Source organism: Leucopleurus acutus (assembly GCF_964270905.1).
Source record: "Leucopleurus acutus genome assembly, chromosome: 10".
Lineage (NCBI taxonomy): Eukaryota > Metazoa > Chordata > Mammalia > Artiodactyla > Delphinidae > Leucopleurus > Leucopleurus acutus.
The window spans coordinates 71,884,369-71,899,473 of NC_139153.1; the positions used below are offsets into that span (position 1 = coordinate 71,884,369).

At 59.4% G+C, this 15,105-nt stretch overlaps 1 protein-coding gene across 1 annotated transcript; it reads left to right on the forward strand.

Annotated features, from left to right (window-relative positions):
- Positions 1 to 569: 569 nt before the first annotated feature.
- Positions 570 to 14,433, forward strand: MDFI (MyoD family inhibitor). The gene is made up of 5 exons (XM_082847714.1): positions 570 to 711; positions 847 to 933; positions 8,053 to 8,235; positions 11,341 to 11,565; positions 14,095 to 14,433. The coding sequence occupies exons 2-5, from the start codon at positions 858 to 860 to the stop codon at positions 14,349 to 14,351; spliced, it is 741 nt and encodes a 246-aa protein (XP_082703840.1). The 5' UTR covers positions 570 to 711; positions 847 to 857; the 3' UTR covers positions 14,352 to 14,433.
- Positions 14,434 to 15,105: the final 672 nt, after the last annotated feature.

The window sequence follows — 15,105 nt, forward strand, 5'->3', positions numbered from 1 at the left end:
AGGACCCCGGGGCAGAGACCAAGGGGGTGGGCAAAGGGTGCCTGAGAAACTTGATCACTCCCACCTTTGGGACAACGAGATTTGGGGGCCACAAATATTCAGACAATTGGCTCGAGGTGGTTGTGGTCACCATGGTTTCTCTCTCTCTCCCTCGTTCTCTTGCTTTTTCAAAAACTTTCGCAGAGTTTAGGACAGGCGAAGGGGAACGCGCGCGGCCCCTTTTGCACGCCCCCCGGGGCGCTGGGCCTGGGAGGGGGGCGGGGATCTGGGGAGACTGGGCCCAGCTCCGAGAGCGCGGAGGAAACGCGCGGAGCCGGCTTCCTGTGGGGGCTCCAGCCGCAGCGCCCCGCGGACAGACGTGTCCCGCCCAGGCAGCGCCAAGCCCGGCGCGGGGGAAGGGACGTGGGGGGGGGGGGCGCCTGGGAAGGCGAGGAGGGGGCGGGGAGAGGGTGGGCCGGGGAGGAGGGGAGGGAAGAGGAAAGGCAAGCAGGGGAGGAGCGAGGGGGCTACAGGGAAAGGAGGCAGAAGGAAGCGGGCCAGCGGCGCGCGCTGGCGCCGAAATGGGAGAAAGGAGCGAGTGAGAGGGAGGGGCGCGGAGCGAGCGCAGTGGCGCCGAGTTGCCCCTGGGCTGGGGCGCTCGCGGCCGTCGTGCATGGCAGGCCCAGCGCAGTGATCCCCGCGGCGCGAGAGAGCGGCGCGCAGCTCGCACGAGTAAGTCGGTCGGGGGCCGGACTGGGAAGGGATGGGCGCACGGCTGCCGCTGGATCGCCCTCTGCCCGGCCCCCTTTTCCCCTTTCGCGCGCGCGGGGACCTTCCGCTCCGCCCGCTGAGCCCTGTTTCCCGCAGGTCCCGGGCCGATGTCCCAGGTGAGTGGCCAGCGCCCCCCTCACTGCGACGCGCCCCATGGAGCCCCCAGCGCAGCCCCCGGCCCAGGTAGGAGCGGGGATGGAGAGCTAGACTGGACAAGAGCCGGGTAGGGGGTTGGGGGCGGTGGTCGTTCTCCCCCCTCCTCCCTGAGAAGCGGGGAGCGGGTTCGGGGAAGCTTGAGTGGAGGTGGAGGCGCGGAATCTGGGTATCGGGGACCGGGTCCAAGGAGAGTGGAGGGCTGAGGCGATGGGGGTAGGGCCTGAACGGAGGCGGTGGCCGCGCCAAGTTGGCTCCAACTCCCCACTCCCAACACCAGACACACACACACCGCAGTGTCTGTCTGTCCGTCTGGGATTTGTGTCCCAGCCTTTTCTGCCCAGTGTGTAAATATTTATGGGGGCCTCAGGCGGGGTGGGGGTGTCTGAGTCTTTCTCTCCTTCCCTTCCCCCAACCCAACCAGAGCCTAGTGCTTCCAGAAAACTTTTGTCCGACAGGACCCGGCCCCTCCCCTCCTTGCCATTTCGTCTCGCTCGTCTTCCTCCCCACCGGGGCCCGGCCAGTCCCCACCACCCCTACTGTGAAGGGACGCGCGCGCACATACACACACACACACACACACACACACACACACACACACACACACACACGTTTTATCTCCTCCTCCGCCTCTCTCTTTCTTTCTCTCTCTCTCCCTCTCTCTCATTCACTCACCCCAATCAAGTGCTCACCACCCGAGTGAAACACCCCTTCCCTCAACTCACAGGGTCTGTAACCTCCCTGGGATTCCTGCAGGAGCCTCCCAACCCGGGAGGGTTTGTGACTTCCTGAGGGGGTCCAAGGAGGGGGCAGAGGGGAGTCCTGGGGCTGTGGCTCTCAGTCAATCCCCTCACCATACACATGTGAGCTGAGGCTCACAATGGACCACAGGGACAGGGAGAAGTCAGGAACATCTGGGATTTGTTGCGGGGGGCTGGAGGGGTTGCATGCAGGAGTACAGGCCCAGATTTCACGCCTTTAATCCCAGCTCTAGGTTAGTCTAATCTTCTGCCTTCCTCTCACCCAGCCCCATTCGCCCTTTCTCCCCTCTTTGAGTCTCTGAATAACGGAGGTCTGGTCCTGGACCTCTGACATTAACTCCCTGCATGGCCTTGGACAAGTTCCTTCCCCTCTCTGGCCTCAGTCTCCGTATCCGCCCATGGAAGCTCGTCTGCCCGTTTGGAGAGGCCCAGGTCTACCTGGTGTGGATGCTGGCCCTTTGGAGACCCAGGGCTGTGGAGGTGCGGGGTGAGGCTGGGGGTCTCCTAGAGTGAGGACAAGTGGGAGACGTTTGGTCAGGGGCCGGCATGTACGTGAGACTAGTGTGTCTGCTGTGCATCCCACCAGCCCTCAGATTCCCCCCTCTGTGGGGACCCTGGAGTAGGGACTTCTGGGGAATAAACTCCGCCAAGAACTGGGCTCCTGCAGCCTGGAGAGAGGGCTAGGGGCAGAGGCCTGGGAAGGCTTTTTCTCTGTCCCTCGCCCCTCCTCTCTTTCTCAGCCTCCTGCTTCTCTCCAACTCTCCCATTCTTCCCCCTGCTTATCCATTTTCTCTGCTCTCGCCTCCACTCCTTCCTTCCAAGATCCTCGCCCCTGTGTGACCCATTTCGAGCCCCAGTAGGGAAAGGAGGGACTGAATGTGCTCGGGGCAGGGGCAAGGGCCAGGGTGGGCCACTGGGAGGGTTAAGCCCTGGGCTGTAACTTGCAGCCCCCCAGTGCCCCAGCGAGCCCCCTCCCCAGCCTGGGCTGGGCCAGACAATGTGGCTTTCATAACACGAGGAGGCCTGGCTCTGCTGCCTTGGGAGAATGAGCCTGCTGCCCAGGAAGCCCAAACCGCAAGAGACAGAGCCAAAACCCCACAGACGCCTAAATCGGAGCCCAGAATCCCCCACGCTCCCTGCTGAGCGCTGACGGAACAGCACGGCTGAGGCCCTGCTGGCAAGCTAGCCAGGGAGCAGGTCAGCCCCTCCCGCAGCCACCCAAGATGCAGACAGGGGTGCAAGGGGCCCCAGGGCAGCTCTGGTCGGGGCAGGTGGCCAGGCCCGCGCACCCTTGGCTCCCCCAGTGGCCTCTTCCCCATCCAGCCCCGAATGCCCCAGGAGCCTGGCTCCCTAACCCACAGATTTCTGTCCAGCACTGTGGCGTCATGTTCCTGCTCTTGGTTCTAAATTGAATTTCCTGGGGAATTGGAGCCTTCAGACCTAAAATAAAACCAACTGGACCCAGCCTAACTGGCCATCTCAGGCCCTCACAAGTCCTTAGCCTGGTGACCCAAGCCTGTGACCTGTGTGTCACAAGTGTGTATCAGGCGAGTCCACATTCTTGCCTTCTTGGTGCTGGGCGCCAACCCTAATTCTCACCTTCTCATTCTCTCTCCTCCTGACCTGGGGCTCCAGGCCCCAGAACTCAATCCTCAGCAACAGACATTTGCTAAGTAACTCCTGGGGGTGCAGAGACAGACTGGGGCTGCAGTCTGATTGAGGACCCACACTTCACTCCCTAGTTACAGTTTACAGCAGGGAACCCTGGATGCTGAGTTCTCAGTAAGTGGCCACTCCGAGGAGAGACTATTGGCTCGAGGGTCAGGAAAGGCTTTCTGGAGGAAGAGGTGAAACTCCAGCTGGGTCACGAAGGATGAGCTGGATTTGGGGAGAGGGGAGAGGACATTCTGATCAAGGGGAACAAGATAAGCTTCCCCTTGGTGGGGAAGCTTGGATGGATGAGGCAGAAGGCCCTGTGGTGGCCTGGGGCTATGGAGAGGTCGGCCGGCCTGGAACATAGGATCCTGGTCCATTGAGTAGGCTGAAGATATAGACCAAGGCCTTGGATACCAGGCCAAGGATAGATTGGAATGTGGGGCTTTGGTCACTACTCTCTGAGCAGATCAGATCCTGGCCCTCTCTCTGCAGAGATGGTCGGAGCTCCAAAGGGGAAGGCTGGGTCCACTGTCCACGAAGACACGAGAGGGCTCGGCAGGAGGCACCAGGCACTGGAGCTTGGGGACGAGGGCCCCGTGGACACTTTCCAGGCTTGGAATGAACCCTTCCCACCTGGAAGAGGCCCCCCGAACTCCTTCTCCATCCAGGAACAGCAGGCAGAGGGAGCGCACAGGGTCCGGCTGAAGTTTGAGTCTCTCTGCTTCGCTCTCGGGCTTATGGATTTAAACGTGACTTTTCCACCCTAGAACTCAGGGCATTGACCTGAACCTTATCCCGTGTTAGGGATGCGAATATGTCGAGGCACACGGGCTCTTGCCTTTCTGTGTTTCCCCCTTGGAGATGGGGGCTCTTGAGAGAAGTGCAGGGCTAGGGCTTCTGCTCAGAGACGCCACCAGCGTGGCTGGCCCGCTGTGCACGTTATTATTTTTTTAAGTTTATTTAGTTAGTTAGTTTTGGCTGCACCGTGCTGCATGCAGGATCTTAGTTCCCCAATCAGGGATCGAACCCGTGTCCCCTGCAGTGGAAGCGCGGAGTCCTAACCACTGGACCGCCAGGGAATTACCCCCCATGCACATTAGAAAAAGGTGGCTCTGGTGGGGCCCCAGCCAGGGCCTCCAGCCCCACCCCCACCCGGGGCAGATGCCTTCACACACAACTTGCGTTTCTTGTCCACACAGTGGCCCTTGTCCTTTGCTGGCCTCCCATCCTCCTGGAGTTTCTCCTCAGAGGTGTTCTCCCCTCTGTGGCTGGGCAGGGATCTCCTGGTCGCAAGAAGGAAAGCTGGGCTCTTTCTGTCTTCTGATGGTTGAGCACGTGGGCCCCGCCTCTAGTCTGGTTTTTCGGCTCCATGTGCTTGCAGGGAGAGCCATTTCTTCTCCAGCATCTTGGCGTCGGGGCCCCTGGGCAGCATGTCACCCGCAGACCAGGCCCTCCTGCCACTTCTTGTTCCTTCTCTGCCTGCTCCCACATCTCTGGGCCCTCAGCACAGTTTCCCCTTCTGCCCTCAGCGCTGCTCCCCCAGTGTCTGCTGGGTCCCCTCCGCAGCCCTCCCGGCTCCAGGAGGTCTGTCCCTCAGTGTTTCCAGGTCAAGATGACTGGACTGGACTTACTTTCCCCCCTGGTTTCCTTCCAAGGTCTGATGCTCACCCCAGAATGGCAGGTTTCCTGCAGGAGGGGCCTCCTCGGGACTTTGTGCTCTCTGTAATTTCCTGTTCCCACCAGATTCAAGGTCACCAGCCCTGTAGGTGACTTAGGAGAGACTACCCAGAGAGTGGCAGGCCACATAGGGGTAGGAGGGCCCAGGTGAGGACCAGTCTCCTGACTCCTAACCAGTCTTCCTCACCTTCCTCCCTCTTCAACCCTGGGGGCCAAGAGGCTACAATCCTGGCTCCTTCCACTGCAGGACTGACAGTGTCACCTCTGTGTGCCCTGGTGACCTCAGGAGAAAGCCTGGGAAGTGACCACAAGGCCCACCGTGCCTCAGTGATCATTCTAGTCTCCCCTCGTTCATGCCGTAGCTGTTCACACTGGGCTCTTGGCTTCTGCTGGTTTTCTTGAAAGGTCCTCTTCCCCTTCTTTGCTGACTGATTGATTATTTAATACCCAGCATAGGCATTGCCTTCTCCAAGCAGCCTCCTAGACACACACAAACACACACACACACACACACACACACACACACACACACACACACACACCCCTGGGGTAAGTGCCCACCTTCTGTGCTCCCACAGTTCTTAGGTGCTCCTGCTGTAACTCTTGCCCTGCGGTGTATGTGACCGACCCCAACCCCGACAGAGAACTCCTGGGGGAGTGACCAGGTTTTCTCATTTTGGTCCACCCAGTGCTTGACGTATTGGGAGGTGCGTCGTAGCTGTTACACCAAACAGCACAGGAAGGAAGGAGGAAAGGAAGGAAGGGAGAGCAGGGAGGGCAGGCAGGGGGATGGGCAGGTGGAAGGGTATGTGAGTGGCCCCCTGCATGCCACGCTCTGCTGAGCGTTTCATTTACTCTTTGAAACCCTGAGGGACGAGCATGGTGAGCCCCCTTTCACACAAGGTGACCCAGTTCCTGGTAACTCGCCCAAGCTGGTATCTGGTAAAAGCCAGGGCTTGGGTCTTCCAGCTGCTGGCTCAGGCCTTTGTCATTACACCAACTGGGAGAGTCAGCACTCCGCTTCAGGGCTTTGGCAAGACGCCTCTAGGGCCAGAGGCTGGAGCTGGGCAGCCCCCTTCCTTTCTGGGAATCAGGACTCAAGCCGTGAGCCTCCCTCTCCAGGCCAGGTTGGTCGTGGCCCTCCACTGTCCTGTCCCGTCTGTGCTGCTGTAGACCAGGCTCTGGGCTGGGAGAGGCGCCATGGGGCAGGTGGCCTGGACCCCCTTTGGGGGTCATCTCTGCTTCCCTGCTCCCCCTCGTCCGAGCCCTGCGATCCTCCCAAAGCCATTTGACCTCTCATGAACGCACAGAGCTCTCAGTAGGCCCAAGGAATGGATGGGGCTGGAGGGACCTGCCCCCTGCCTCCCTGGGCACCAGGAGGGGTTCCCAGCACAGAACTGCCACCGTTCAGGAGTGGTGGAGCCCCAGCCCTCCCTGCACCCTGTCCCAGCTCCCAGCTCCAGGCAGGGTCAATGGTTTCCCTAGGCAGGTGGGAGCATGCCGGCTGCTCTCTGTACCACCCACGTGGGGTCCCTGGGGCCTCGGTCCCCCTGGCCGTGGGGGACCAGGGTCTTTGGAACGAGGATTGTTCAGGGGTCTCTGAGCCCCTGGATCGTCCCCTCCCCTCAGGATGCTCCCATCCCCCAGACCTACTTGCCCAACCTGCATTGGTCCCTCTAATGGTCTCCTTCCCTACCCCTCCGCCCCCATTGGAGACAGCTCAGGGAAGGAACCCTATGTAAGGCCCTCTGTGCTCTGTGATTCGTTCTGTTACTGTTTCCAAGACCAGCTCTTGTCTCTCTCTGTCGCTGTGGGTGTGTCTCGTGATTTCTGTGTGTGGTGTGTACGGGTGGGCGCTGACCTGTTACTCTCTGGGTTTCATCACCCTTTCTCTTCGTCTTTCTCTGTGGCTCCCTGTGTCACTCTCCTCTCCCTGGGCCCTTTGGTCTCTGTGTCTCTCTGAGTCTCTCATTTCTGTCTCCCCTGCTCCCAGTGCGGCTTGGGGGAGGGGCACCCTCTTGAGGCCCCTGTCATTCCCACTGCACGACCCGGGGGCTGATGGGAGGCCCAGGCTGCACCCTGTCATTGCCCAGCCTGGCCCCTGGCCCCATGACCCTGGGCTTCACCCTTCCTGTCCACCCTCAGGCCTTCCCACGCCCAGTCGCCTTTCTGCCACCCTGCCCCACCTCTCAGCCCCCAGAACTTTCCTCCCCTGGGCCCAGGGGCCCCTAGTCCTGCTGCTCAGGAGCCGTAGGTGGCTCCATTTCTGCCTTCCGCCCACCCTGCACAGAGGGGCCGAGCCATTCACTGTAATTACATGTGGCTGCCGTACGCCTCTTCCAGCCCTCTTGGGCCGTCTCCCCGTCTCTCTTCCTGCCCGGAGCCCCTCCGCCTCACCCCCCAGGGTTCTCTGACTCTCTCTCTTGCTATCATCCTCTTTCTCGGCCCCAATTGCTCACTGTCTGTCTCCCCCTTGCTCTGTCTGTACCCCACTCCCTCTCCATCGCCTCTGCCTCTGATCTCACCTTTATCTTTCTCTCCATCGCTGACTTTCGCTCAATTGCTGAGTCTCCTGCCTGTCCCGGGCTGTCTGTCACTGGGCGTCTGGGGCGCCCTCCTCCGTGCCGTCTCCCACGTTCTGATGCTCTGTCTGTCTTTGCTTCTACCTTCCACTGTGCCTTTGATTCTTTCTCTCTCCATGTCACCCTGGATGCCTGTCCCTGTCTCCCCATCACTGCCTGTCTCTTCTCTCCTGCGCTGTGTTTCTGCCTCCCCCCACTTCCCTTATACCATGCATCTCGGGCCCCACTCCCTGACGGTGCACACACACACACACACATGCACACGTACACACCCTTGCTCGTTCACGGGCTGTGGTTTGGGAACTTTCTATTCTAGAGTCTGGCACTGTTGCCAGATAGGGTAAGGGCTGTGTAACTGGTACTGAGTCCGAGAATGAGGGCTCACGGCATTCTGGGCCATGGGAAGGGGACCAGGGCTGGGCAAACAGGAGGGCACCAGGAAAGTGTCCTTCAGTCGTCTGCTTTTTCCCTAGCTCAGACCCTATCCCTCCTGCCTGGGCTGGAGGTAGTGACAGGATCCGCTCAACCTGCGGAGTCAGCGCTAGAGGAGGGCTCCCTGGAGGAGGCGGCACCCTTGATGTCCCAAAGCAATGGCCCTGGGGCCTCCCAGGCCCTGGACAGCACTGACCTCGACATCCCCACAGAAGCTGTGACACGTGAGTCCTAGGGGTCAGGGGATTGGGATGGCAACATGTAGGGGTTGCTCTAGGGAATCCAATGCAGATGGGCTGGCAGAAATGCCGTGGGTGCCTGTGGGAGACTAGCGGTGGGCCAGGACCTTGAGGTGTGGGCAGTGGAAAGGTGTAGGACGTTGCCCTTTCTGTCTAGGAAGAAGACCTCCACATACAAAATGATTCGGATAAAATTAGTTCAAAATGAGTGTGGACAGGCTCCAGGCAATGTGGTTCAGGACAAGAGAGCGTGAGGCCAGGGCCAGGGAGCCAGAGCCTGAGGCAACCCAGCCTTCAGCGTGTCAAGAGCAAACCGGCAGGAGAGACACCCGCAGTTGCTCTCTGCAGAAAGGAGCAAAACTCAGCTCTATTCCCAGGTTTAGCTCAGTGTCTCCAAGGAAGTTCTGGAGGGGGAGAATTCGCCACTGTCACCCTCAGAAGCAGGGGAAGGGACACCCAGAATCATTTTGTGATTACCAGTAAGATCCGCAAGATCTACGGACGCATCGGCACTTCCCAACTTTCTTTCCCTGCGTGATCTCACGCACTTTCCAAATTGGCCTGTATTGAGGCAGCAGGATAGCTCTTGCCAAGCGCATTTTACAGATGAGGAAACTGAGGCACAGAGACCCACTCTCCCTGAACACAGGCTGCGGAGCTCAGGTCTCCTGGCCCAGTGCTCTTTCCTACGCCTGCCTGCCCAGCTGGCATGGCCAAGTGTGGAGCCGCCTTCAGCCAGGGCATCTGGGGTAAGTCAGGGTTACTAAATCCTGCTAGTGCACTGCCCTCCAGACACACCCACCAGCAGAACTGAGAGAAAGAGGTGAATGCCGTGGTCACGGAGGAGGGGGCCTGGATGGGAGTTGGACAGACACCCCTGTGTCTATGGGCCCTGAGTGTTTGCTTTGTGACTCAGCCACCACGACCACTGCCACGGCCATGGCCACAGGCGAGCTCTGTGTCTGCCCCAACTTCCTGGGCCCTTAGCTCACCACACGCTCCCACCCTCTGGTCACTGTGCCCATGTTTAGGCAGCAGGGCAGGGGGCACCGAAGCTGGCCAAGGACTCAGCCCAGTCACTCACCATGGGGCCAGGAGGTGGGGGCAGGATGATTCAGGCCTGGCCACTTCCCCTGGCCTTACCCCTGTTTACCCAGATGCAGGTCAGCCACTGCTCAGGGCCAGAGGCTCCCAGCACGGTCCTCCCCAGAGCCCTGTCTCCCATTGTATCCCTGACTCCCCAGCTTGTCCTCAGCTCCTTTCTCCCAATCTCCATCCCCTCCCCCCTCCATTTCCTAGCTGTGGAACCTCTGGCAAGTTTTACCCTTTCTGGGCCTCAGTTTTTTCATTTGCAAAATGGGCTAGTAATGGTAGATCTGTTTGATGCTTAAGGAAGTTACTACTGGGAATTGCTGGTGGTCCAGTGGTTAGGACCCAGCACTTTCACTGCCATTGTCCAGGTTCAATCCCTGGTTAGGGAACTAAGATCCCGCAAGCCACTCGGTGTGGCCAAAAAAAAAAAAAAGCACATAAGGAAGTAGTTACTACACTTAGAGCTCTTAACACTGTGTGTGTCTGGCACCTAGTCACAGCTCAAACCATGTCAGCTACTAGTTATGAGAGTAGTGATGGTTGTGATAGTAGCAGCTTATTCCTCAGTCCCTTGCCTCCCAACCTCTGCCCGGCTCCTTGCCTCTCTGCTCTCGGAGTCCCAGCTTTTAGCCTCCAGGCTGGTCCCACCTCTGACCCTTCGCTGTGTGACCTTGGACAAGTTACTGTACTTCCCTGGGACTCGATTTCCTCATCTGTAAAAGGAGGATACTGCCCTCTAGAGATACTGAGAACAATTTGCATGCCAAATGCTCCGAACAGTGCCTGGCGCGCACTGAGTGCCCAGCAGTGTGCTCCCACCATTACTAAAAGGCCCAGCCCCCTCAGTTAGGGGAAGCGCTGAGGCCCCCTTCCGCTCTCCTCAGCCTCCAGCTCCTGCCCCAGACACCCACTCCTGCCACAATCCAAACCCAGAGACCTGGCCCAGAGGGAGCTGGGGATCTAGACCACAGGGCCTGAGAGATGTAAGTGCCCCACGTTCACGTTTACTGAGGGTCCTCAGGGCCAGAGGGTCCCGCCCAGGAGTCAGGGGCCCTGAGCAGAGGGATCCTCGAACTCTTGTGACCCCTTCTCAGACTTCTCCCCACACACACACACACACACACACACACACACACACACACACACACACACACACACACACATACCCCTGCCCTCATCTCTTGAGAACAGAACCATGCCATCCAGGTGGGCAAACCTGAGGGAAGGAATGGGGTGTTTGGGGAGATCTCCAGGGCCAGCCTCCCCACAGCCCACTGATAAAGCTGTTTTGTTTCCTCAGCCTGGGATGGGGACCCAGGGTTCCCAGCTTCTGGGGTCTCCCTGCTTGGCCTCCCTTTTCCCTTCTCCCCCTCCTCAGACCCAAGGGGCCCCTCAGCAAGCCCTTTTTGCAGGTGCCCCACAGAGGCTGGATGGGGTGGGGAGCTGGAGGTGGAAGGAGCGGGAGATAGGGGGCTGCTCTGAGGAGCCCCTGATTCCAGGTCCAGGGCATTCATCTCCAAACAGATGTTTCCAATCAATCACCTGGCACACGAAGGGCAAAAGCAGCAGGGGGCTTGGCAGGGGCCGAGGTGACGCTTAACTGCTTCCCTGCTGCCCCTCCACCCCCAACTGCCACTGCTCTCGCCAAAATCCCAGGACCCCAAGAGCAGGAGAGTGGATTTCACGTCGGGTAAGAAGGTGGGGTCCAGGGCCCTGAGCCTCTCCCTTTGCCTTGCACCTCTGTCTTTTCTGGAATGAGCATGGACCTGGGAGTCAGGAGCCAGGCTCGACTCTGTGGCTGTTTCATGATGTGCCACTGGGCAAGTCAGTTTCCCTGGGCCTCAGTTTCCCCATCTGCAAAATACAGATCAGCTAGATGACCTGTGGCGTATCTAGGAACAAAGCAGGCAGGATTCAAGCAGAGCCCCGGGAGGCTGTGCGGGGACCCACCCCACCAGCTCCCACTTCCCCCATTGCCCTTTCTCATCATCTTCCTAGGCCAGCCTCAGGGGAACCCCTTGGGCTGCACCCCACTAGTGGCGAATGGCTCTGGCCACCCCTCGGAGCTGGGCGGCACCAGGCGGACAGGGAACGGTGCCCTGGGTGGCCCCAAGGCCCACCGGAAGTTGCAGACACACCCATCTCTAGCCAGCCAAGGCAGCAAGAAAAGCAAGGGCAGCACCAAGTCTGCTGCCTCCCAGATCCCTCTCCAGGCGCAGGAAGGTAAGCACCCCATCTCGCCTCCCTCTGGGAGAAGCCTCCAAAGCTGGCTTCCTCGAAGTCTGATGCAGGGGCCAGCGGCAGCATCTGTGCAAGGTTGCCGGTTAGAAGTGCAGCATCTCAGCCCCACGCCAGGTCCACCAGATCTGAAACTCTGGGTGGGGCCCGGGAGTCTGGGTTTTAACAAGCCCTCCAGGGAGTCTGATGCAACACTCTTAAATCAGAGAACCTTGCAGAGGACACATGTTGGGTAAGGTAAGGCACGTATGAGTTCTCAAGGCCAACCCCTTCTCATCCCTACTCTCCCAGAGTTGCTCTAACAAGAAATGGAGCCATCTGGGCTCGTCCAGCTTAAGCCACCTTATTTCTGGAAACAGAAATTTTCCTTGAGGAATGGACCATCTGTTGAGTGAGAGCACAGCACTTAGCGTAATAAAATGATACACCATCAGATGCTTAATTGGGGGCGGGATGGGGGCTGCAAGGTTCAGTGGGAGGTCAGAACACCCAGATATACCAGCCATTGTTCCTGCCACACAGAGGTCCTCTGAGGGACTGACCTGGGCAGCCAGGTCCCCCTCCCCACCAGGCATCAGTTCGGCAGGGGTGACGGCTACCTGTAGCCCAGTGATGCTTGACCTTCACCCCAGAACTTTTAAGTAATTTCTGCCCATGCTGGGGGACTCTGGCTGGTCCTCTGCAAACAGGATTCAGTGTACACATTTGCACACAATGTGTTCATGACTTTCATCCCCCAGAGCAGATTCTGCCCAGCAGGCTTGTTTATGAAGGGGGTATTCATGCATCTGAAGTGAACTGGGCATCTGCTGGGAGCCAGGCACTGTGCTGTGTGCTGGGTACCCAGGCCATGGCCTCATAAAGCTCTCATCAGAGAGATCCAAACAGGTAATCACTCTGTGATGTGATAAAAGATAAATGATGAGTGATGAAGTGAACACAGGGGGACACCCACACCAGCCCAGAAAGCTGGGGAAGGCTCTGGAGGTGTCTGAGCAAGCCTTAAAGGATCCGTAGGAGGATCTAGCCGGGGTGCCTTAGCACAGAGGTGAGAACTGGCTAGTGTGGCTAGATTATGAGGTTCCAGGTGAGGAATGGTGGGAGGTGAGACTCCAAGCAGACCAGGACTCCCGCGGTGGAGGGTACGTAGTAAGCTGAATAGTGGGTCTAGACTTCATCTGGAAGACAGTAGGGACCTTTGAAGGGTTTTAAGCAAGGTGGTGCCCTCATCAGATTTGCACCTGAAGAGAACTTCCTTATCCAGTTTGCCGATAGATGGCAGGGGTTCCAGCTGTGCGACCCCCATTCCCTGTACACAGGACTGGGTGGGGACGTCAGAGCCTGCATGGTGATGTGAGACTCCCACAGGACCAGCAGCCTCAAGCCAGGGGCCCGCCTGGTCAGGGGAACTGGACACTGCCCATGGCCCGACCCCTGCCAGCCCAGCATCTTGGCAGCACGCCAGCGGTTCAGAACACCGGCTGCTGAGCCAGCACCACCGCGTACCAGCTGGGTGCCCAAGGCAGGATCGTGTGTTAATTCGCTTCCTGTGTATTTACTGAGCACCCACGATGTGCCAGGCACCGGTCGAGGGACCGTAACAGCCAAAGACGCCGGCCCCTGCGGTGCTTGCCCTGTAGTAGGCGGGGAGAGCTGTGTAAGCCGTGGGAGGTGCTAAGTCCTGGGCGGGGAGGCAGAGCGGGCGCCGGCAAGGGGGTGGGGCTGGGGCCCGGCAGTATTAAAGAGGGTGCTCCCGGAAAGCCTCCCCGAGAGGGGACATTTGGGCAAAGACGGAGGGGACAGAATGAGCAGAGCACGTATCTGGGGCTGGAGCACCGGGGGGGACAGGGGACAGTGCCTGCATGACCAGGAGTAGCCAGTGTGGCCACAGCAGAGGGATCTGGGGAGGGGCCGTCGGGGCTACTGGGAGCGCTTGGGCTTTTCCTCCTGTTGAGGCGGAAGCCACTAGAGGGTTCTGAGGGCAGGAGGGGTGGAATCCAACAGAGGTTTTTCAAGGGTCCTTCCGGCCTCCGTGTGCGGAGTAGGTGCGTGCGGGCCGGGAGCAGTAGTCAAAGGCAGGGAGTGGAGAGACCAGCGAGGACGCAGTTGCTGTCACCAGGCAAGAGCTGAGCAGAGTGGTAGGATTCTGGAGAGATTTTGAAGTGACTTCTCAGTTTCTTCATCTGTAGAGAGGGGCTAATACAGCCCCACCTCAAGGAGTTGTTGCAAGTTTAAATGAGTTTAATTCGTGCACAACACTTAGAACAGTGCCTGGAACACGTCATCCCTCCGTGTTCGTTAAATAAATGACCGAGGGTGGTCAAAGCAGGGACTCGGGATCCAGGCTGCCGGGGCTCAGACCCTCACTCCACGTAACTCTCCGTGTCTCGGGGTCACCTGGATGGTGGGTCCCCGTTTCACGGAGCCAGGGGAGGGCTGCATGAGCGTTATCTCTGCATTCAGTGAGCCTGCCGCCCGCAGCTGGTCCCCAGCCCCTGGCCATCTCGCCTGCAGACTGCTGCGTCCACTGCATCCTGTCCTGCCTGTTCTGCGAGTTCCTGACGCTGTGCAACATCGTCCTGGACTGCGCCACGTGCGGCTCCTGCAGCTCCGAGGACTCGTGCCTCTGCTGCTGCTGCTGCGGCTCCGGCGAGTGCGCCGACTGCGACCTGCCCTGCGACCTGGACTGCGGCATCCTGGACGCCTGCTGCGAGTCGGCCGACTGCCTGGAGATCTGCATGGAGTGCTGTGGGCTTTGCTTCTCCTCCTGACCCGCGGTGTCCCCGGCTGTCACACGAGGCTGGACCGCCCCCTCCCCCGGGCCTCTCCCACCCTCCCCGAGCCCTCTCGGAACCCCAGCCCGGTGAGAGGGCAGTGCTGGTCCTCCTTGCTGGTTTCCCTGGACAACAGCACCTAAGACCTGGGGGGAGGGGGGACCGTTCCTGGCTCAGCTGCCAGGGCTGCAGAACACTGTGAAAGTTGGGGGAGGGGGCCGGGACATGGGGGAGGCTGGGGTGCTGGGGCTGTGGCTTTTCTACCTCTCACTGCCCCTGTGCCTGCCTTCCCCCTCCCCTGCCCCCAGGCTTAGAGGACAACAAAATGTGAAAAGAGACACCCCACCTGACCTCAGCTAAGCCCCTCCCCGGTCTCCCCTCCTGTGGGGCCTGACCCATACAGTGACCCCAGAGGGCAGGGCTGGGCTTGGGCCCAGGGTGGGGTGGGAGGGGGGAAAGGTATAGAAAAGACTGGAAGGGGAGAGGGAGGGAATGGAGGGAAGGTCTGTTCTATTTGTTGCTGTAAATAAAGATATGGGTCCATCTCACATTTCCTCAGGACTCATGAGTGATGGCCATGGACCACGACTCTGAAAACCAAACACTCCCACAACCCCCCTACAAAGTCCCCAGATGGATGGGGCTTTCCTGGCCTCTGAGGTCCCCTCCCTTGTTTTATGTTCCCCCCTGAGGGAGGGAAGGAAGACGGGTACACACGCCCCACCTTTATTTCCTTCCCTGCCGAAGGGAC

Excerpts from the sequence above, each read along its gene's own strand:
- MDFI (XM_082847714.1), top strand. The coding sequence starts at position 858 with ATGTCCCAGGTGAGTGGCCAGCGCCCCCCTCACTGCGACGCGCCCCAT. Across the intron at positions 8,236-11,340 it reads CCCCACAGAAGCTGTGACAC|GCCAGCCTCAGGGGAACCCC; the intron begins GTGAGTCCTAGG and ends TCATCTTCCTAG. Across the intron at positions 11,566-14,094 it reads CCCTCTCCAGGCGCAGGAAG|ACTGCTGCGTCCACTGCATC; the intron begins GTAAGCACCCCA and ends TCTCGCCTGCAG.